This window comes from Bombina bombina, chromosome 2 (genome assembly GCF_027579735.1).
Source record: "Bombina bombina isolate aBomBom1 chromosome 2, aBomBom1.pri, whole genome shotgun sequence".
Taxonomy (NCBI): Eukaryota; Metazoa; Chordata; class Amphibia; order Anura; family Bombinatoridae; genus Bombina; species Bombina bombina.
This window is the reverse complement of record NC_069500.1, coordinates 721,302,843-721,324,649: the sequence shown is the minus strand read 5'-3', so window position 1 is coordinate 721,324,649 and position 21,807 is coordinate 721,302,843. Positions and strand designations below refer to the sequence as shown.

The 21,807-nt window shown below is 40.0% G+C and overlaps 1 protein-coding gene across 2 annotated transcripts in view; it reads left to right on the top strand.

The window, feature by feature from the left end:
• Positions 1–21,807, top strand: part of GNE (glucosamine (UDP-N-acetyl)-2-epimerase/N-acetylmannosamine kinase) — a 138,154-nt gene that overhangs the window by 80,687 nt on the left and 35,660 nt on the right. For both annotated transcript variants that reach the window (XM_053702735.1, XM_053702736.1), the window contains exons 6-8: positions 2,352–2,439; positions 8,964–9,174; positions 9,264–9,393. In XM_053702735.1, the coding sequence (XP_053558710.1) occupies positions 2,352–2,439; positions 8,964–9,174; positions 9,264–9,393 (429 nt within the window). The remainder of the gene's footprint in view (positions 1–2,351; positions 2,440–8,963; positions 9,175–9,263; positions 9,394–21,807) is intronic.

Genomic DNA, 21,807 nt, shown 5'->3' with positions numbered 1-21,807 from the left:
CAGGACTGTTGAGAGGAATTAACTTCAGTTGGGGGAACAGTGAGCAGACTTTTGCTGCTTGAGGTATGACACATTCTAAGAAGACGATGTAATGCTGGAAGCTGTCATTTTCCCTATGGGATCCGGTAAGCCATTTTTATTACAGAGTAAATAAGGGCTTCACAAGGGCTTGTTAAGACTGTAGACATTTTCTGGGCTAAATCGATTCATATATAAACATATTTAGCCTTGAGGAATCATTTAATCTGGGTATTTTTGTAAAATAATATCGGCAGGTTAGAATCAAGCCTGTTTACAAACCTTTGACTCCTCCTTGGAGTCTCAACTTAGTTCTTTCAGTTCTTCAGGGGGTTCCGTTTGAACCCTTGCATTCCGTTGATATTAAGTTATTATCTTGGAAAGTTTTGTTTTTGGTTGCAATTTCTTCTGCTAGAAGAGTTTCAGAATTATCTGCTCTGCAGTGTTCTCCTCCTTATCTGGTTTTCCATGCAGATAAGGTGGTTTTACGTACTAAACCTGGTTTTCTTCCGAAAGTTGTTTCTAACAAAAACATTAACCAGGAGATAGTCGTGCCTTCTTTGTGTCCGAATCCAGTTTCAAAGAAGGAACGTTTGTTGCACAATTTGGATGTTGTTCGCGCTCTAAAATTCTATTTAGATGCTACAAAGGATTTTAGACAAACATCTTCCTTGTTTGTTGTTTATTCTGGTAAAAGGAGAGGTCAAAAAGCAACTTCTACCTCTCTCTCTTTTTGGATTAAAAGCATCATCAGATTGGCTTATGAGACTGCCGGACGGCAGCCTCCTGAAAGAATCACAGCTCATTCCACTAGGGCTGTGGCTTCCACATGGGCCTTCAAGAACGAGGCTTCTGTTGATCAGATATGTAGGGCAGCGACTTGGTCTTCACTGCACACTTTTACCAAATTTTACAAGTTTGATACTTTTGCTTCTTCTGAGGCTATTTTTGGGAGAAAGGTTTTGCAAACCGTGGTGCCTTCCATTTAGGTGACCTGATTTGCTCCCTCCCTTCATCCGTGTCCTAAAGCTTTGGTATTGGTTCCCACAAGTAAGGATGACGCCGTGGACCGGACACACCTATGTTGGAGAAAACAGAATTTATGTTTACCTGATAAATTACTTTCTCCAACGGTGTGTCCGGTCCACGGCCCGCCCTGGTTTTTTAATCAGGTCTGATAATTTATTTTCTTTAACTACAGTCACCACGGTATCATATGGTTTCTCCTATGCAAATATTCCTCCTTTACGTCGGTCGAATGACTGGGGTAGGCGGAGCCTAGGAGGGATCACGTGACCAGCTTTGCTGGGCTCTTTGCCATTTCCTGTTGGGGAAGAGAATATCCCACAAGTAAGGATGACGCCGTGGACCGGACACACCGTTGGAGAAAGTAATTTATCAGGTAAACATAAATTCTGTTTTCTTCCGAAGGTGGTTTCAAATAAGATTATTAATCAGGAAATTGTTGTTCCTTCCTTGTGTCCTAATTCTTCTTCTAAGAAGGAGCGTCTGTTACATAATTTGGACGTGGTCCGTGCTTTGAAGTTCTACTTACTCATCTTCCTTGTTTGTCGTTTTTTTAGGGAAACATAGGGGTCAGAAAGCTACGGCTACCTCTTTCTTTTTGGCTGAAGAGTATCATCCGTTTTGCATATGAGACTGCTGGACAGCAGCCTCCTGAACGAATTACGGCTCATTCCACTAGGGCTGTGGCTTCCTCATGGGCATTCAAAAATGATGCTTCTGTTGAACAGATTTGCAAAGCTGCAACTTGGTCGTCTCTTCACACTTTTTCCAAATTTTACAAATTTGATACCTTTGCCTCGGCAATGGTGCCTTCCGTTTAGGTTCCCTGTCTTGTCCCTCCCTTTTCATCCGTGTACTATAGCTTTGGTATTGTATCCCACAAGTAAGGGTGAAATCCGTGGACTCATCGTATCTTTAAAAAGAAAAGGAAATTTATTCTTACCTGTAAATTTGTTTCTTTTAAGATACGATGAGTCCACGGCCCACCCTGTTTTTCTGAGACATTCATTTTTGTTAAACTTCAGTCACCGTTGCACCTTGGCTTTTCCTTTCTCTTCCTAACTTCGGTCGAATGACTGGAGTGGGAGGGAAGGGAGGAGCTATATATACAGCTCTGCTGTGGTGCTCTTTGCCTCCTCCTGCTGACCAGGAGGCGATATCCCACAAGTAAAGATGAAATCCTTGGACTCATCGTATCTTAAAAGAAACAAATTTATCAGATAAGAATAAATTTCCTTTTATGATCTATTCTAACTTGCTGACTCTTTATTTTCTCTTTTTTATTAATATATATCTATATTATGCAGGTGAGAATGTTCTTCATGTTCGTGATGCTGATACACAGAATAAAATATTCCATGCCCTTCAGCTTCAGTATGGAAAACGTTATCCTTGGTAAGTTTATTGGATTGTGTAGTATTAAAAGGGACATAGTCTTTCCCATCTAAAAAAGATTTTTTTTCCATTGTATTTATATAAACAATTTAAAAAAATAATTTTTTTTTCTATGCTGAGTAAACCAATTTTTTTTCTATGTTAGAGTTGTCTCTATTGGTCAGCGATTTTCAGGATTCTGTTGTACACAGTCATGCATCCTGTTTGTTTCATTTTAAATTTTAATAGCTTTTTCTTAGCCTTATATCATGCAAAAAACATGTTACCGTGTTTAAAGGACCAGTAAATACAGTAGATTTGCATAAGCAACAAATGCATAACAAGACAATACAATAGAACTTAGTCTGAACTTTCAATGAATAGTAAAATGTTTTCTGACAAATGTCAGCTATGTCTATTTCCACTCCCCTTGTATCATGCGACAGCTGTCAGCCAATCGCAAATGCATATACGTATATTTTGTGAATTATTGCACATGCTCAGTAGGAGGTGGTGACTTAAAAAGTGTAAATATAAGAAGACTGCACATTTCTCCAACATAGGTGTGTCCGGTCCACGGCGTCATCCTTACTTGTGGGATATTCTCTTCCCCAACAGGAAATGGCAAAGAGCCCAGCAAAGCTGGTCACATGATCCCTCCTAGGCTCCGCCTACCCCAGTCATTCTCTTTGCCGTTGTACAGGCAACATCTCCACGGAGATGGCTTAGAGTTTTTTAGTGTTTAACTGTAGTTTTTATTATTCAATCAAGAGTTTGTTATTTTGAAATAGTGCTGGTATGTACTATTTACTCAGAAACAGAAAAGAGATGAAGATTTCTGTTTGTATGAGGAAAATGATTTTAGCAACCGTCACTAAAATCCATGGCTGTTCCACACAGGACTGTTGAGAGCAATTAACTTCAGTTGGGGGAACAGTGAGCAGTCTCTTGCTGCTTGAGGTATGACACATTCTAACAAGACGATGTAATGCTGGAAGCTGTCATTTTCCCTCTGGGATCCGGTAAGCCATGTTTATTACGATTGTAAATAAGGGCTTCAAAAAGGGCTTATTAAGACACTAGACTTTTTTTGGGCTAAATCGATTGATTATTAACACATATTTAGCCTTGAGGAATCATTTTATCTGGGTATTTTGATATAATAATATCGGCAGGCACTGTTTTAGACACCTTATTCTTTAGGGGCTTTCCCAAAGCATAGGCAGAGCCTCATTTTCGCGCCGGTGTTGCGCACTTGTTTTTGAGAGGCATGGCATGCAGTCGCATGTGAGAGGAGCTCTGATACTTAGAAAAGACTTTCTGAAGGCGTCATTTGGTATCGTATTCCCCTTGGGGCTTGGTTGGGTCTCAGCAAAGCAGATACCAGGGACTGTAAAGGGGTTAAAGTTCAAAACGGCTCCGGTTCCGTTATTTTAAGGGTTAAAGCTTCCAAATTTGGTGTGCAATACTTTTAAGGCTTTAAGACACTGTGGTGAAAATTTGGTAAATTTTGAACAATTCCTTCATGTTTTTTCGCATTTGCAGTAATAAAGTGTGTTCAGTTTAAAATTTAAAGTGACAGTAACGGTTTTATTTTAAAACGTTTTTTGTACTTGTTATCAAGTTTATGCCTGTTTAACATGTCTGAACTACCAGATAGACTGTGTTCTGAATGTGGGGAAGCCAGAATTCCTATTCATTTAAATAAATGTGATTTATGTGACAATGACAATGATGCCCAAGATGATTCCTCAAGTGAGGGGAGTAAGCATGGTACTGCATCATTCCCTCCTTCGTCTACACGAGTCTTGCCCACTCAGGAGGCCCCTAGTACATCTAGCGCGCCAATACTCCTTACTATGCAACAATTAACGGCTGTAATGGATAATTCTGTCAAAAACATTTTAGCCAAAATGAACACTTATCAGCGTAAGCGCGACTGCTCTGTTTTAGATACTGAAGAGCATGACGACGCTGATATTAATGTTTCTGAAGGGCCCCTAACTCAGTCTGATGGGGCCAGGGAGGTTTTGTCTGAGGGAGAAATTACTGATTCAGGGAACATTTCTCAACAAGCTGAACCTGATGTGATTGCATTTAAATTTAAGTTGGAACATCTCCGCATTCTGCTTAAGGAGGTATTATCCACTCTGGATGATTGTGACAAGTTGGTCATCCCAGAGAAACTATGTAAAATGGACAAGTTCCTAGAGGTGCCGGGGCTCCCAGAAGCTTTTCCTATACCCAAGCGGGTGGCGGACATTGTTAATAAAGAATGGGAAAGGCCCGGTATTCCTTTCGTCCCTCCCCCCATATTTAAAAAATTATTTCCTATGGTCGACCCCAGAAAGGACTTATGGCAGACAGTCCCCAAGGTCGAGGGAGCGGTTTCCACTTTAAACAAACGCACCACTATACCCATAGAGGATAGTTGTGCTTTCAAAGATCCTATGGATAAAAAATTAGAAGGTTTGCTTAAAAAGATGTTTGTTCAGCAGGGTTACCTTCTACAACCAATTTCATGCATTGTCCCTGTCGCTACAGCCGCATGTTTCTGGTTCGATGAGCTGATAAAGGCGGTCGACAGTGATTCTCCTCCTTCTGAGGAGATTATGGACAGAATCAATGCTCTCAAATTGGCTAATTCTTTCACCCTAGACGCCACTTTGCAATTGGCTAGGTTAGCGGCTAAGAATTCTGGGTTTGCTATTGTGGCGCGCAGAGCGCTTTGGTTGAAATCTTGGTCGGCTGATGCGTCTTCCAAGAACAAGCTACTTAACATTCCTTTCAAGGGGAAAACGCTGTTTGGCCCTGACTTGAAAGAGATTATCTCGGATATCACTGGGGGTAAGGGCCACGCCCTTCCTCAGGATCGGCCTTTCAAGGCAAAAAATAAACCTAATTTTTCGTCCCTTTCGTAGAAACGGACCAGCCCAAAGTGCTACGTCCTCTAAGCAAGAGGGTAATACTTCTCAAGCCAAGCCAGCTTGGAGACCAATGCAAGGCTGGAACAAGGGAAAGCAGGCCAAGAAACCTGCCACTGCTACCAAGACAGCATGAAATGTTGGCCCCCGATCCGGGACCGGATCTGGTGGGGGGCAGACTCTCTCTCTTCGCTCAGGCTTGGGCAAGAGATGTTCTGGATCCTTGGGCGCTAGAAATAGTCTCCCAAGGTTATCTTCTGGAATTCAAGGGACTTCCCCCAAGGGGGAGGTTCCACAGGTCTCAGTTGTCTTCAGACCACATAAAAAGACAGGCATTCTTACATTGTGTAGAAGACCTGTTAGAAATGGGAGTGATTCATCCCGTTCCATTAAGAGAACAAGGGATGGGGTTCTACTCCAATCTGTTTATAGTTCCCAAAAAAGAGGGAACGTTCAGACCAATCTTAGATCTCAAGATCTTAAACAAGTTTCTCAAGGTTCCATCGTTCAAGATGGAAACCATTCGAACTATTCTTCCTTCCATCCAGGAAGGTCAATTCATGACCACGGTGGATTTAAAGGATGCGTATCTACATATTCCTATCCACAAGGAACATCATCGGTTCCTGAGGTTCGCATTCCTGGACAAACATTACCAGTTCGTGGCGCTTCCTTTCGGATTAGCCACTGCTCCAAGGATTTTCACAAAGGTACTAGGGTCCCTTCTAGCTGTGCTAAGACAAAGGGGCATGGCTGTAGTACCTTACTTGGACGACATTCTGATTCAAGCGTCGTCCCTTCCTCAAGCAAAGGCTCACACGGACATTGTCCTGGCCTTTCTCAGATCTCACGGATGGAAAGTGAACGTGGAAAAGAGTTCTCTATCTCCGTCAACAAGGGTTCCCTTCTTGGGAACAATAATAGACTCCTTAGAAATGAGGATTTTTCTGACAGAGGCCAGAAAAACAAAACTTCTAGACTCTTGTCGGATACTCCATTCCGTTCCTCTTCCTTCCATAGCTCAGTGCATGGAAGTGATCGGGTTGATGGTAGCGGCAATGGACATAGTTCCTTTTGCACGCATTCATCTAAGACCATTACAACTGTGCATGCTCAGTCAGTGGAATGGGGACTATACAGACTTGTCTCCGAAGATACAAGTAAATCAGAGGACCAGAGACTCACTCCGTTGGTGGCTGTCCCTGGACAACCTGTCACGAGGGATGACATTCCGCAGACCAGAGTGGGTCATTGTCACGACCGACGCCAGTCTGATGGGCTGGGGCGCGGTCTGGGGATCCCTGAAAGCTCAGGGTCTTTGGTCTCGGGAAGAATCTCTTCTACCGATAAATATTCTGGAACTGAGAGCGATATTCAATGCTCTCAAGGCTTGGCCTCAGCTAGCGAGGGCCAAGTTCATACGGTTTCAATCAGACAACATGACAACTGTTGCGTACATCAACCATCAGGGGGGAACAAGGAGTTCCCTGGCGATGGAAGAAGTGACCAAAATCATTCTATGGGCGGAGTCTCACTCCTGCCACCTGTCTGCTATCCACATCCCAGGAGTGGAAAATTGGGAAGCGGATTTTCTGAGTCGTCAGACATTGCATCCGGGGGAGTGGGAACTCCATCCGGAAATCTTTGCCCAAGTCACTCAGCTGTGGGGCATTCCAGACATGGATCTGATGGCCTCTCGTCAGAACTTCAAAGTTCCTTGCTACGGGTCCAGATCCAGGGATCCCAAGGCGGCTCTAGTGGATGCACTAGTAGCACCTTGGACCTTCAAACTAGCTTTTGTGTTCCCGCCGTTTCCTCTCATCCCCAGGCTGGTAGCCAGGATCAATCAGGAGAGGGCGTCGGTGATCTTGATAGCTCCTGCGTGGCCACGCAGGACTTGGTACGCAGATCTGGTGAATATGTCATCGGCTCCTCCTTGGAAGCTACCTTTGAGACGAGACCTTCTTGTTCAGGGTCCGTTCGAACATCCGAATCTGGTTTCACTCCAGCTGACTGCTTGGAGATTGAACGCTTGATCTTATCGAAGCGAGGATTCTCAGATTCTGTTATCGATACTCTTGTTCAGGCCAGAAAGCCTGTAACTAGAAAGATTTACCACAAAATTTGGAAAAAATATATCTGTTGGTGTGAATCTAAAGGATTCCCTTGGGACAAGGTTAAGATTCCTAGGATTCTATCCTTCCTTCAAGAAGGATTGGAAAAAGGTTTATCTGCAAGTTCCCTGAAGGGACAGATTTCTGCCTTGTCTGTGTTACTTCACAAAAAGCTGGCCGCTGTGCCAGATGTTCAAGCCTTTGTTCAGGCTCTGGTTAGAATTAAGCCTGTTTACAAACCTTTGACTCCTCCTTGGAGTCTCAATTTAGTTCTTTCAGTTCTTCAGGGGGTTCCGTTTGAACCCTTGCATTCCGTTGATATTAAGTTATTATCTTGGAAAGTTTTGTTTTTAGTTGCAATTTCTTCTGCTAGAAGAGTTTCAGAATTATCTGCTCTGCAGTGTTCTCCTCCTTATCTGGTGTTCCATGCAGATAAGGTGGTTTTACGTACTAAACCTGGTTTTCTTCCAAAAGTTGTTTCTAACAAAAACATTAACCAGGAGATTATCGTACCTTCTCTGTGTCCGAAACCAGTTTCAAAGAAGGAACGTTTGTTGCACAATTTGGATGAGACAAACATCTTCCTTGTTTGTTGTTTATTCTGGTAAAAGGAGAGGTCAAAAAGCAACTTCTACCTCTCTCTCTTTTTGGATTAAAAGCATCATCAGATTGGCTTACGAGACTGCCGGACGGCAGCCTCCCGAAAGAATCACAGCTCATTCCACTAGGGCTGTGGCTTCCACATGGGCCTTCAAGAACGAGGCTTCTGTTGATCAGATATGTAGGGCAGCGACTTGGTCTTCACTGCACACTTTTACCAAATTTTACAAGTTTGATACTTTTGCTTCTTCTGAGGCTATTTTTGGGAGAAAGGTTTTGCAAGCCGTGGTGCCTTCCATTTAGGTGACCTGATTTGCTCCCTCCCTTCATCCGTGTCCTAAAGCTTTGGTATTGGTTCCCACAAGTAAGGATGACGCCGTGGACCGGACACACCTATGTTGGAGAAAACAGAATTTATGTTTACCTGATAAATTACTTTCTCCAACGGTGTGTCCGGTCCACGGCCCGCCCTGGTTTTTTTAATCAGGTCTGATAATTTATTTTCTTTAACTACAGTCACCACGGTACCATATGGTTTCTCCTATGCAAATATTCCTCCTTAACGTCGGTCGAATGACTGGGGTAGGCGGAGCCTAGGAGGGATCATGTGACCAGCTTTGCTGGGCTCTTTGCCATTTCCTGTTGGGGAAGAGAATATCCCACAAGTAAGGATGACGCCGTGGACCGGACACACCGTTGGAGAAAGTAATTTATCAGGTAAACATAAATTCTGTTTTTGTTAATGGAAGTAAATTGGAATGTTGTTTAAAATTGCTGCTCTAGCTGAATCATGAAAGTTTAATTTTGACTTGAGTGTCCCTTTAACAGTTGCTCTTAGATATACTTTATAGATCTTAATTAACTTTGCATAATTTAAATTTAAAACAAGTGCTTTATATTTTTACAGTTCCAAGATCTATGGAGATGGCAATGCTGTTCCAAGAATTATAAAGTTTCTTAAATCTATTAATTTGGTAGAACCTCTTCAAAAGAAGTTTTGTTTCCCACCTGTAAAGGAGAACATTTCTCAAGACATAGATCACATCCTGGAAACTCTGAGTGCTTTGGCTGTGGATCTTGGAGGCACAAACCTCCGTATAGCTATTGTTAGCATGAAGGTATATATATTTATGTTTATAAATACTATATATTATGTATTAATCTTCTGCCATGAATACAAAAACAAACTCATATTCGTCCTTCCTAGGGTGAGATCATTAAGAAATATGTGCAGCCCAATCCTAAAACATATGAGGATCGAATTGAATTAATTCTGAAAATGTGTGTAGAAGCAGCATCTGAAGCTGTGAATTTGAACTGCAGAATATTGGGAGTTGGTATGTTGAGTTGTTTTTCTTTGTGGTTATATCACTAGAACTTTCCGAATGATTCATTGAAGCTAGCTTTAAGGTGGAGACTGTTTTTCATATGATATTTTGAGATTAAATTAAACTTTTCCAGGGAATGTTTCAGGATTTTGATCCTTGTACATTATGCAAAACAGAAACCCAAGTTTTTTTTTTGTTTGTTTTTAAATAAGCATGTCTTTAAGGCACAGTCTACACTAAAATTGTTATTGTTTAATAAGATAGACAATGCCTTCACTACCTATTACCCAGTTTTGCACAACCAACATTGATATATGAATATACTTTATAACATTTAAACCTTTACATTTCTGCCTGTTTCTAAACCACTACAGGCAGCCACTTATCACATGCTTTTTTATTTGCTTTTTTAACAACAGGAGACTAATAGTTCATGTGGGCCATATAGATAACGCGTTCACGCCTGAGGAGTTATTTTAGATTTAGCACAACACAGCACTAAATGCAAGTCAATAGAGAATAAAGTCATATGATCAGGGGGTTGTAAGAAGATGCTTAGATACAAGGTAATCACAGAGGTAAAAAGTATATTAATATAACCATGTTGGTTATGCAAAACTGGGAAATGGGTAATAAAGGGATTATCTATCTTTTTAAAACAATTAAAATTATATTGTAGACTGTCCCTTTTAGTAAGTTATGTAGCTTTTGTGGTATTTGATATTAAGAATTTTGTAAAAAAATAATATAAAAAAAATTATATAAACGTGCTATAAAATATTTTCCTATTGAAAGTATATTTTACAGCACAAACTGTGACTAATTTTAATGTATCTTATTAATTTACATTTCTTTGTAAGAGGCAAGAGTCCATGAGCTAGTGATGTATGGGATATACATTCCTACCAGGAGGGGACAAAGTTTCCCTAACCTCAAAATGCCTATAAATACACCTCCTACCTCACTCATACCTTAGTTTTACAAACTTTGCCTCCTTGTGGAGGTGGTGAAGCAAGATGTGCTTTATTTTCTTCTGTGATAGGCGCTTCTAAGCATTTTGAAGCCCAGTTCCTCTCAAAGGCTGTCTGCTATATGTGGATGGGTGTCTTCTGGTAAGTATATATCATTTGTTTAAGACACTCAGCTATGTTTGGCACTTTATCTTATAAAGTTTAAAATGTATATTGTATATATTTGCCATGAGTCAGGTCTGTATATTTCCCTTTTGGTGCGAGGTCACACCTGTCATGACACAAGTCGTGTCATTGCTTGTGTCTTTCTTGCTTCAAGTTTTTTTGTTTTTTTTGCGCAAAGTCGTGCCTGTTATGATGCGATTCACGTCATTTCACTTGTTAAGCTTTCTCGCCAAAAGTTTCTTTCTGCATTTGTGCCATTCTTGGCGCAAAAATTTGTTATATTAAAGGGACACTGAACCCAATTTTTTTTCTTTTGTGATTTAGATATTTTAAGCAACTTTCTAATTTACTCCTATTAGCAAATGTTCTTCATTCTCTTGGTATCTTTATTTGAAAAGCAAGAATGTAAGTTTAGATGCCGGCCCATTTTTTTGTGAACAACCTGGGTTGTTCTTGCTGATGGTGGATACATTTATCCACCAATAAACAAGTGCTGTCCAGGGTTCTGGACTTTCTTTTTCAAATAAACATAGCAAGAGAGAAGGAAAATTGATAATAGAAGTAAATTAGAAAGTTGCTTAAAATTGTATGCTCTATCTGAATCACGAAAGAAAAAATTGGGATTCAGTATCCCTTTAAGTCTCTCCCTCTTTTGCTCTCTGCTCTCATTTGTTTCATAGAGGGCTAAGTTGCTTGCTTTTGATTATTACCTTAATTTTATCATAAGCATTTTTTCCCATTCCTGAAACTACTACTTTGAGGAAATTGGATATTTTGTTTAAATGTTATTTTTCTTTTTTGTTACATTTTGCAAGATGTCTCAGACTGGTCCTGCCTCTGATGTTACTGTAGGAACTAAGCTACCTGGACACAGTTCTACCAAAGCTAAGTGTGTATGTTGTAAATTAGCTGATCTTCTTCAGCTCAAATATTTGGCACTTGTTATGAAAAATGACATGCTGATAATGTTTCTATAAGTACAAATACATCTACTGTTAAACCTTCACAGTCTAATGTACATAATATTCCTGTAGATATAAAAGATTATATTGCTACAGCCATAGAAAAGGCTATGACTGCTATTCCGCCTTCAAATCAACGTAAAAGGTCTCTCCTAAACTCTCCTAAATCTGATGAAGCTTGTATTGATCGACAGCATACTCGAGGATCTTCTGCTGATGAGGATTTCTCTGGCTCAGAGGATACTACTTCAGAGACTGAAATTGATAAATCAACCTTTTTAACATTGAATATATTTGTTCTTTATTAAAGGATGTATTGTTTACTTTGGGTGTTGAGGAATCTAGTCCTGATAACAAGAATAGCAAACGTTTGAATTCTGTTTTGAAAACTTCTGATGTTACTCCTGAAGTTTTTCCTAATCCAGATGCTATCTCTCATATGTTTACTAAGGAATGGTCTAAACGTGGTACTTCTTTTAACCCTTCTTCTAGGTTTAAAAAGCTTTGTCCTTTACCTGTGGCTAATTTAGAGTTTTGGGAAAAAGTCCCTAAGGTTGATGGGGCTATTTCTATTCTGGCCAAACATACTACTATTCCTATGGAAGAGATAGTACTTCCTTTAAGGATCCTTTAGATAGGAATATTGAATCCTATCTTAGAAAAGCATATTTACATACTGGCTATATTCTTAGACCTGCCATTTCTATGGCTGATGTTGCTGCTGCTTCAGCTTTTTGGTTGGACAGTTTAGCTCAACAGTTAATAGATCGTGAATTGCCTAGCGTTCTTTTTTTACTTCAACATTCTAATCATTTTATTTGTGATGCTATATTTTATGTCATTAAGATTGATATTAAATCTATGTCTTAGCGATTCTTACTGGAAGAGCTTTATGGCTTAAATTTTGGAATGCTGATATGGTGTCTAAATCTAGATTTCTATTTCTCCAACATAGGTGTGTCCGGTCCACGGCGTCATCCTTACTTGTGGGATATTCTCTTCCCCAACAGGAAATGGCAAAGAGCCCAGCAAAGCTGGTCACATGATCCCTCCTAGGCTCCGCCTTCCTCAGTCATTCTCTTTGCCGTTGTACAGGCAACATCTCCACGGAGATGGCTTAGAGTTTTTTGGTGTTTAAATGTAGTTTTTATTCTTCAATCAAGATTTTGTTATTTTAAAATAGTGCTGGTATGTACTATTTACTCTGAAACAGGAAAGAGATGAAGATTTCTGTTTGTAAGAGGAAAATGATTTTAGCAACCGTTACTAAAATCGATGGCTGTTTCCACACAGGACTGTTGAGAGGAATTAACTTCAGTTGGGGGAAACAGTGAGCAGACTTTTGCTGCTTGAGGTATGACACATTTCTAACAAGACTCGGTAATGCTGGAAGCTGTCATTTTCCCTATGGGAACCGGTAAGCCATTTTCTTAGTTTAAGTAAAAGAATAAAGGGCTTCATTAGGGCTTAAAAAACTGGTAGACATTTTTCTGGGCTAAAACGATTACTTTACTAAGTATATTTGGCAGATTATTACTTTTAATAGTTGTTAAATCTTGGGGATTGTTTTAATAAAAACGGCAGGCACTGTATTGGACACCTTTTTCACTGGGGGCCTTTTCTAGTCATAGACAGAGCCTTATTTTCGCGCCTCTAATGCGCAGTTGTTTTTGGAAAGCATGGCATGCAGATGCATGTGTGAGGAGCTAAGAACCACTGAAAAAGCTTATAGAAGGCATCATTTGGTATCGTATTCCCCTCTGGGCTTGGTTGGGTCTCAGCAAAGCAGATACCTGGGACTGTATAGGGGTTAAATGTAAAAACGGCTCCGGTTCCGTTATTTTAAGGGTTAAAGCTTTCAAATTTGGTGTGCAATACTTTTAAGGCTTTAAGTTACTGTGGTGAAATTTTGGTGAAATTTGAACAATTCCTTCATACTTTTTCACATATTCAGTAATAAAGTGTGTTCAGTTTGAAATTTAAAGGGACAGTAACGGTTTTATTGTAAAACGTTTTTTGTGCTTTGTTGACAAGTTTAAGCCTGTTTAACATGTCTGAACCATCAGATAACGATGTTCTATATGTATGAAAGCCAATGTGTCTCCCCATTTAAATATATGTGATATATTTGTGTCATAATGTCCAAACAAAGTAGGGATAATAATGCCATAGATATGATATTGCCCAAGATGATTCCTCTAATGAGGGGAGTAAGCATGGTACTGCATCATCCCCTTCTGTGTCTACACCAGTTTTGCCCACACAAGAGGCCCCTAGTACATCTAGTGCGCCAATACTTATTACCATACAACAATTAATGGCTGTAATGGATAATTCTATTGCATGCATTTTTTTCAAAAATGCCTACTTATCAGAGAAAGCGTGATTGCTCTGTTTTAAACACTGAAGAGCAAGAGGACGCTGATGATATCTGTTCTGACATACCCTCACACCTATCTGAAGGGGCCAGGAGGGAGGTTTTGTCTGAGGGAGAAATTTCAGATTCAGGGAAAATTTCTCAACAAGCAGAACCTGATATTGTAACTTTTAAATTTAAATTTCAACATCTCCACGCACTACTTAAGGAGGTATTATCTACTCTGGATGATTGTGACAATTTGGTCATTCCAGAGAAATTAGGTAAGATGGACAAGTTCCTAGAGGTTCCGGTGCCCCCCGATGTTTTTCCTATACCCAAGCGGGTGGCGGACATAGTAAATAAGGAGTGGGAAAGGCCCGGCATACCTTTTGTCCTCCCCCTATATTTAAGAAATTAGTTCCTATAGTCGACCCCAGAAAGGACTTATAGCATACAGTCCCCAAGGTCGAGGGGGCGGTTTCTACTCTAAACAAACGCACTTCTATTCCTATAGAAGATAGTTGTGCTTTCAAGATCCTATGGATTAAAGGTTAGAGGGTTTGCTTAAAAAGATGTTTGTTCAGCAAGGTTACCTTCTACAACCAATTTCATGCATTGTTCCTGTCACTACAGCTGCGTGTTTCTGGTTCGAAGAACTAGAAAAGTCGCTCAATAAAGAATCTTCGTACGAGGAGGTTTTGGACAGAGTTCAAGCTCTTAAATTGGCTAACTCTTTTTTATTTTAGATGCCGCTTTGCAATTAGCTAGATTAGCGGCGAATAATTCAGGGTTTGCTATCGTGGCGCGCAGAGCGCTTTTGCTTAACATCCCTTTCAAGGGTAAAACACTGTTTGGCCCTGACTTGAAAGAGATTATTTCAGACATCACTGGGGGAAAGGGCCACGCCCTTCCTCTGGATAGGTCTTTTAAGGCTAAAAAGAAGCCAAATTTTCGTCCCTTTCGCAGAAACGGACCAGCCTCAAATTCTACACCCTCTAAGCAAGAGGGTAATACTTCTCAAACCAAGCCAGCCTGGAGGCCGATGCAAGGCTGGAACAAGGGTAAGCAGGCCAAGTCACCTGCCACTGCTACCAAAACAGCATGAAGTGTTGGCCCCCGATCTGGGAAGGATCTGGTGGGGGGCAGACTTTCTCTCTTTGCTCAGGCTGGGGCAAGAGATGTTCAGGATCCTTGGGCGCTAGAAATAGTTTCTCAAGGTTATCTCCTGGAATTCAGGGAACTACCCCCAAGGGGAAGGTTCCACGGGTCTCAATTATCTTCGAACAGGCATTCTTACACTGTGTAGAAGACCTGTTAACATGGGAGTGATTCATCCTGTTCCATTAGGAGAACAAGGGATGGGTTTTTACTCCAACCTGTTCATAATTCCCAAAAAAGAGGGAACATTCAGACCTATTTTAGATCTCAAGATTCTAAACAAGTTTCTAAGGGTTTCATCATTCAAAATGGAAACCATTCGAACGATCCTTCCTACCATCCAGGAAGGTCAATTCATGACCACGGTGGACTTAAAGGATGCGTACCTACGTATTCCTATCCACAAGGAACTTTTTCGGTTCCTAAGGTTCGCCTTTCTGGACAAGCATTACCTGTGGCACTTCCATTCGGATTAGCCACTGCTACAAGGATTTTCACAAGGGTACTAGGGTCCCTTCTAGTGGTGCTAAGACCAAGGGGCATTGCAGTAGTACCTTACTTGGACGACATCCTGATTCACGTGTCGTCTCTGTCAAAAGCAAGGGCTCATACGGACATTGTCCTAGCCTTTCTCAGATCTCACAGGTGGAAAGTGAACATAGAAAAAAGTTCTCTGTCCCCGTCAACAAGAGTTCCCTTCTTGGGAACAATAATAGTTTCCTTAGAAATGAAGGTTTTTCTGACAGAGGCCAGAAAATCAAAACTTCTAAGCTCTTGTCAGGTACTTCATTCTGTTCTTCTTCCTTCCATAGCGCAGTCCATGGAAGTAATAGGGTTGATGGTTGCGGCAATGGACATAGTTCCTTTTGCACGAATTCATCTAAGACCATTGCACCTGGGCATGCTCAGACAGTGGAATGGGGATTATACAGACTTGTCTCCGACGATACAAGTAGATCAAATAACCAGAGATTTACTCCGTTGGTGGCTGACCCTGGACAACCTGTCACAGGGAATGAGCTTCCGCAGACCAGAATAGGTCATTGTCACGACCGACGCCAGTCTGGTGGGCTGGGGCGCGGTCTGGGAACCCCTGAAAACTCAGGGTCTATGGTTTCGGGAAGACTCTCTTCTCCCGATAAACATAATGGAACTGAGAGCGATATTCAATGCTCTCAAGGCTTGGCCTCGAATAGCAAAGGCCAAATTCATAAGGTTTCAATCAGTCATCATGACGACTGTTACATATATCAACCATAAGGGGGTAACAAGGAGTTCCCTGGCGATGGAGGAGCATCCGGGGGAGTGGGAACTCCATCTGGAAATCTTTGCCCAAATAACTCAATTATGGGGCATTCCAGACTTGGTTCTGATGGCCTCTCGTCAGAACTTCATGGTCCCTTGTTACGGGTCCAAATCCAGGGATCCCAAGGCGACTCTATTGGATACAATAGTAGCACCTTGGATCTTCAACCTAGCTTATGTATTCCCACCGTTTCCTCTCATTCCCAGGCTGGTAGCCAGGATCAATCTGGAGAGGGCTTCGGTGACCTTGATAGTTCCTGTGTGGCCACGCAGGACTTGGTATGCAGACCTGGTGAATGTGTCATCGGCTCCACCATGGAAGCTACCTTTGAGACAGGACCTTCTTATTCAGGGTCCATTCGAACATCCGAATCTGGTTTTCCTCCAACTGATTGCTTGGAGTTTGAACGCTTGATTTTATCAATGCGTGGGTTTTCAGATTCTGTAATAGATACTCTTATTCAGGCTAGAAAGCCTGTATCTAGAAAAATTTACCATAATATATGGAAAAAATATATCTGTTGGTGTGAATCTAAAGGATTCCCATGGAACAAGATAAAAATTCCTAAGATTCTTTCCTTTCTACAAGAAGGTTTGGAGAAAGGATTTTCTGCGAGTTCTCTGAAGGGACAGATCTCTGCTTTATCTGTTTTACTTCACAAAAGGCTGGCAGCTGTGCCAGACGTTTAAGCGTTTGTTCAGGCTCTGGTTAGAATCAATAATATATGGAAAAAACAGCACTAACAAAAGTGTGTTTTAGGAAAAGAGAGGTGCGCCTATTCAATGCTATTCTTAAAGTGAAAGTTGTAATTATGATAATTTCTATTATTTCCTGTAAAGAATATATAATAATACAACACTAAAATTATATATATATATATATAAGAATGATCAACAAATGAAATATAATAATTACTTATTGGATTCCTCGGTATTGATATACAGAAAAAGAAAAGTCCATGTATATTCAGTGTACTGAAAAGTCCCACAATTCTTGAGAAATTATATAGTGTAGATAGCCCCAGGAATCAGCAGCTCTCTCCAAAGTATACGTAGAAATAAAGCTTGGTCCTGGGAATGACAAAAGAGGGAAGAGGCGCTCTGGTGCAGATAAACCCAATAATGAGTGAGATTTCCAAAAAGAGAAATACTAATACTCACAAAGGTGATTGCACTTCCAGTGCAATAATCCACAAGCCGAAACTTCTGAGCCGTTCGGCTGACTCTTTCTCTCCCGGTATGCTCCCGGCAACAATCAGGCCCCGGTATGCTCCCGGCAACAATCTGGCCCCTAAGAGAAATAAAGCATAGAACACCTTTGGTGCAGATAACCCTGACCAGTATGGAACTACTATCAGAGGGTAGATGTGAATACTCACAAACGTGTGTGCACAATCAGTGCAATATCGAGCGGACCGAAACTTTGTAAAGCCGTTCGGCTGACTTCCGAAAGAAATGTGGCTATTGCTCTCACAAGTCCAGTGGAAAAAGAACAGTTCAAAGCAAGGTAGAACAATATAAAAACTTTTATTAAAACACTTAAAACTTCGCTACGCGTTTCTCGGCTGCTCGCCGTTTCATCAGGCTCATAAATTTAGTGAACTACCTTGCTGTCTTAAAAAGGCTGAGTTAACCAATGGGGATAGTTTGTGTATTACACACCCACCGTAACTCCCCCACCAATGGAGATGGTTTAAATGTTGCACACCCACCATAACATGTGTATTGATTGATTAGGTGCTACACCTCTTGCAAAAACTTTATAACTAACAAAGTTATATCTCAGCTATCGATAACATACTATTACAGATATCAATATATACATATTCGTGACAACATCGAACAAAATATTGCGGGTAAACATAAAGACTCAACTTATATCTGATGCACGACGTGTGCGCAATGATCTAAATTTTATACATAATATGTACAAATAAATGTCCTATATATTCTAGGTTTCAGGGGATTAACCCTTCCTTATATAAGTATATGATCTGTGTACATAATACCCTCGCTGTGTTATTGATATGACACTTACATACATGATGCCGTATATCATGCATCATACATGTATAGTTACTGCTTGTTAACATAATACATAAAGATGGTGATTAAATATTATGACATTCGTTGTAAATGCAATAAATCTCAATGTATTTCTAAGTATTTTGGATATTGTCTGATTTGGTTTAAGGGATAATAACATTCTATTATTTGAATCTACACATTCTATATAATCCCAAATTACGGTTTCGAGCCCTTTGTGTTTTTAAATAAATTTATAGTGGCATTAGTAACCTTGTAATAATATAGTTCCTATAATACCTATACCATATGTGTGTCCTCTGCGTGATGATATATCGAGGAGGATATATCCTAAATGTAGTGCTAATGTGAATCATGGTTATAGGGATATTAGTGTATGTGCTCTTAATGTTATAGGGATATTAGTGTATGTGCCCTTAATGTGGTGAATCTATAAGTAGCATTTATCTAAGGGGAATACTGATTAATTCTGAATATAAGGATGCTACTGGTGATAATTGTGATTAGAAATGGGTAGTGTTGAAAAACTGTAAATTATAATGCAACAATTAATTAGTGTAGTTGTGCTTGTAAATGTCTAAAATTTTGGAGTGAAGGGTGAAATGTCTGTGTGGTCTAACGTTGTGTTAAATAGAAGAAATTGGTAGAACAAGGTTTGTATAAACACCTATTATAGAGTGTGAGAAAGTGTGTGTACGAGGATAGTGAATCCTTAAATACACATATATATTCTGAATCACATATATATATACCAAATATATGGAGTCTTTTCCAAAGCCAATACGGCTCAGAAGAGTTAATATAAATATAAATATAAAAACATCACTACACACGATTTGGGTTAAGACCAAGGAATTTGAATTCCAATACTCAAGTTATAGAAATAGGAACTATCCCAATTATAATGGGATCTATCTACAACAGTAATAAAACAAAGGTGTACAAAAGATTCCGCTTTAGATTTCACTATCCTCGTACACACACTTTCTCACACTCTATAATAGGTGTTTATACAAACCTTGTTCTACCAATTTCTTCTATTTAACACAACGTTAGACCACACAGACATTTCACCCTTCACTCCAAAATTTTAGACATTTACAAGCACAACTACACTAATTAATTGTTGCATTATAATTTACAGTTTCTCAACACTACCCATTTCTAATCACAATTATCACCAGTAGCATCCTTATATTCAGAATTAATCAGTATTCCCCTTAGATAAATGCTACTTATAGATTCACCACATTAAGGGCACATACACTAATATCCCTATAACATTAAGAGCACATACACTAATATCCCTATAACCATGATTCACATTAGCACTACATTTAGGATATATCCTCCTCGATATATCATCACGCAGAGGACACACATATGGTATAGGTATTATAGGAACTATATTATTACAAGGTTACTAATGCCACTATAAATTTATTTAAAAACACAAAGGGCTCGAAACCGTAATTTGGGATTATATAGAATGTGTAGATTCAAATAATAGAATGTTATTATCCCTTAAACCAAATCAGACAATATCCAAAATACTTAGAAATACATTGAGATTTATTGCATTTACAACGAATGTCATAATATTTAATCACCATCTTTATGTATTATGTTAACAAGCAGTAACTATACATGTATGATGCATGATATACGGCATCATGTATGTAAGTGTCATATCAATAACACAGCGAGGGTATTATGTACACAGATCATATACTTATATAAGGAAGGGTTAATCCCCTGAAACCTAGAATATATAGGACATTTATTTGTACATATTATGTATAAAATTTAGATCATTGCGCACACGTCGTGCATCAGATATAAGTTGAGTCTTTATGTTTACCCGCAATATTTTGTTCGATGTTGTCACGAATATGTATATATTGATATCTGTAATAGTATGTTATCGATAGCTGAGATATAACTTTGTTAGTTATAAAGTTTTTGCAAGAGGTGTAGCACCTAATCAATCAATACACATGTTATGGTGGGTGTGCAACATTTAAACCATCTCCATTGGTGGGGGAGTTACGGTGGGTGTGTAATACACAAACTATCCCCATTGGTTAACTCAGCCTTTTTAAGACAGCAAGGTAGTTCACTAAATTTATGAGCCTGATGAAACGGCGAGCAGCCGAGAAACGCGTAGCGAAGTTTTAATAAAAGTTTTTATATTGTTCTACCTTGCTTTGAACTGTTCTTTTTCCACTGGACTTGTGAGAGCAATAGCCACATTTCTTTCGGAAGTCAGCCGAACGGCTTTACAAAGTTTCGGTCCGCTCGATATTGCACTGATTGTGCACACACGTTTGTGAGTATTCACATCTACCCTCTGATGGTAGTTCCATACTGGTCAGGGTTATCTGCACCAAAGGTGTTCTATGCTTTATTTCTCTTAGGGGCCAGATTGTCGCCGGGAGCATACCGGGGCCTGATTGTTGACGGGAGCATACCGGGAGAGAAAGAGTCAGCCGAACGGCTCAGAAGTTTCGGCTTGTGGATTATTGCACTGGAAGTGCAATCACCTTTGTGAGTATTAGTATTTCTCTTTTTGGAAATCTCACTCATTATTGGGTTTATCTGCACCAGAGCGCCTCTTCCCTCTTTTGTCATTCCCAGGACCAAGCTTTATTTCTGGTTAGAATCAAGCCTGTTTACAGACCTTTGACTCTTCCCTGGAGTCTTAATCTAGTTCTTTCAGTTCTTCAAGGGGTTCCGTTTGAACCCTTACATTCCATAGATATTAAGTTATTATCTTGGAAAGTTTTGTTTTAGGTTGCAATTTCTTCCGCTAGAAGAGTTTCTGAGTTATCTGCTCTGCAGTGTTCTCCGCCCTATCTGGTCCATGCAGATAAGGTGGTTTTTACGTACTGAGCCTGGTTTTCTTCCGAAGGTTGTTTCCAACAAAAATATTAACCAGGAGATAGTTGTACCTTCTTTGTGTCCGAATCCAGTTTCATAGAAGGAACGTTTGTTACACAATTTGGACGTTGTCCGTGCTCTAAAATTCTATTTAGATGCTACAAAGGATTTCAGACAAACATCTTCCTTGTTTGTTGTTTATTCTGGTAAAAGGAGAGGTCAAAAAGCAACTTCTACCTCTCTATCTTTTTGGCTTAAAAGCATCATCAGATTGGTTTATGAGACTGCCGGACGGCAGCCTCCTGAAAGAATCACAGCTCATTCCACTAGGGCCGTGGCTTCCACATGGGCCTTTAAGAACGAGGCTTCTGTTGATCAGATATGTAAGGCAGCGACTTGGTCTTCACTGCACACTTTTACCAAATTTTACAAATTTGATACTTTTGCTTCTTCTGAGGCTATTTTTGGGAGAAAGGTTTTGCAAACCGTGGTGCCTTCCATCTAGGTGACCTGATTTGCTCCCTCCCTTCATCCGTGTCCTAAAGCTTTGGTATTGGTTCCCACAAGTAAGGATGAC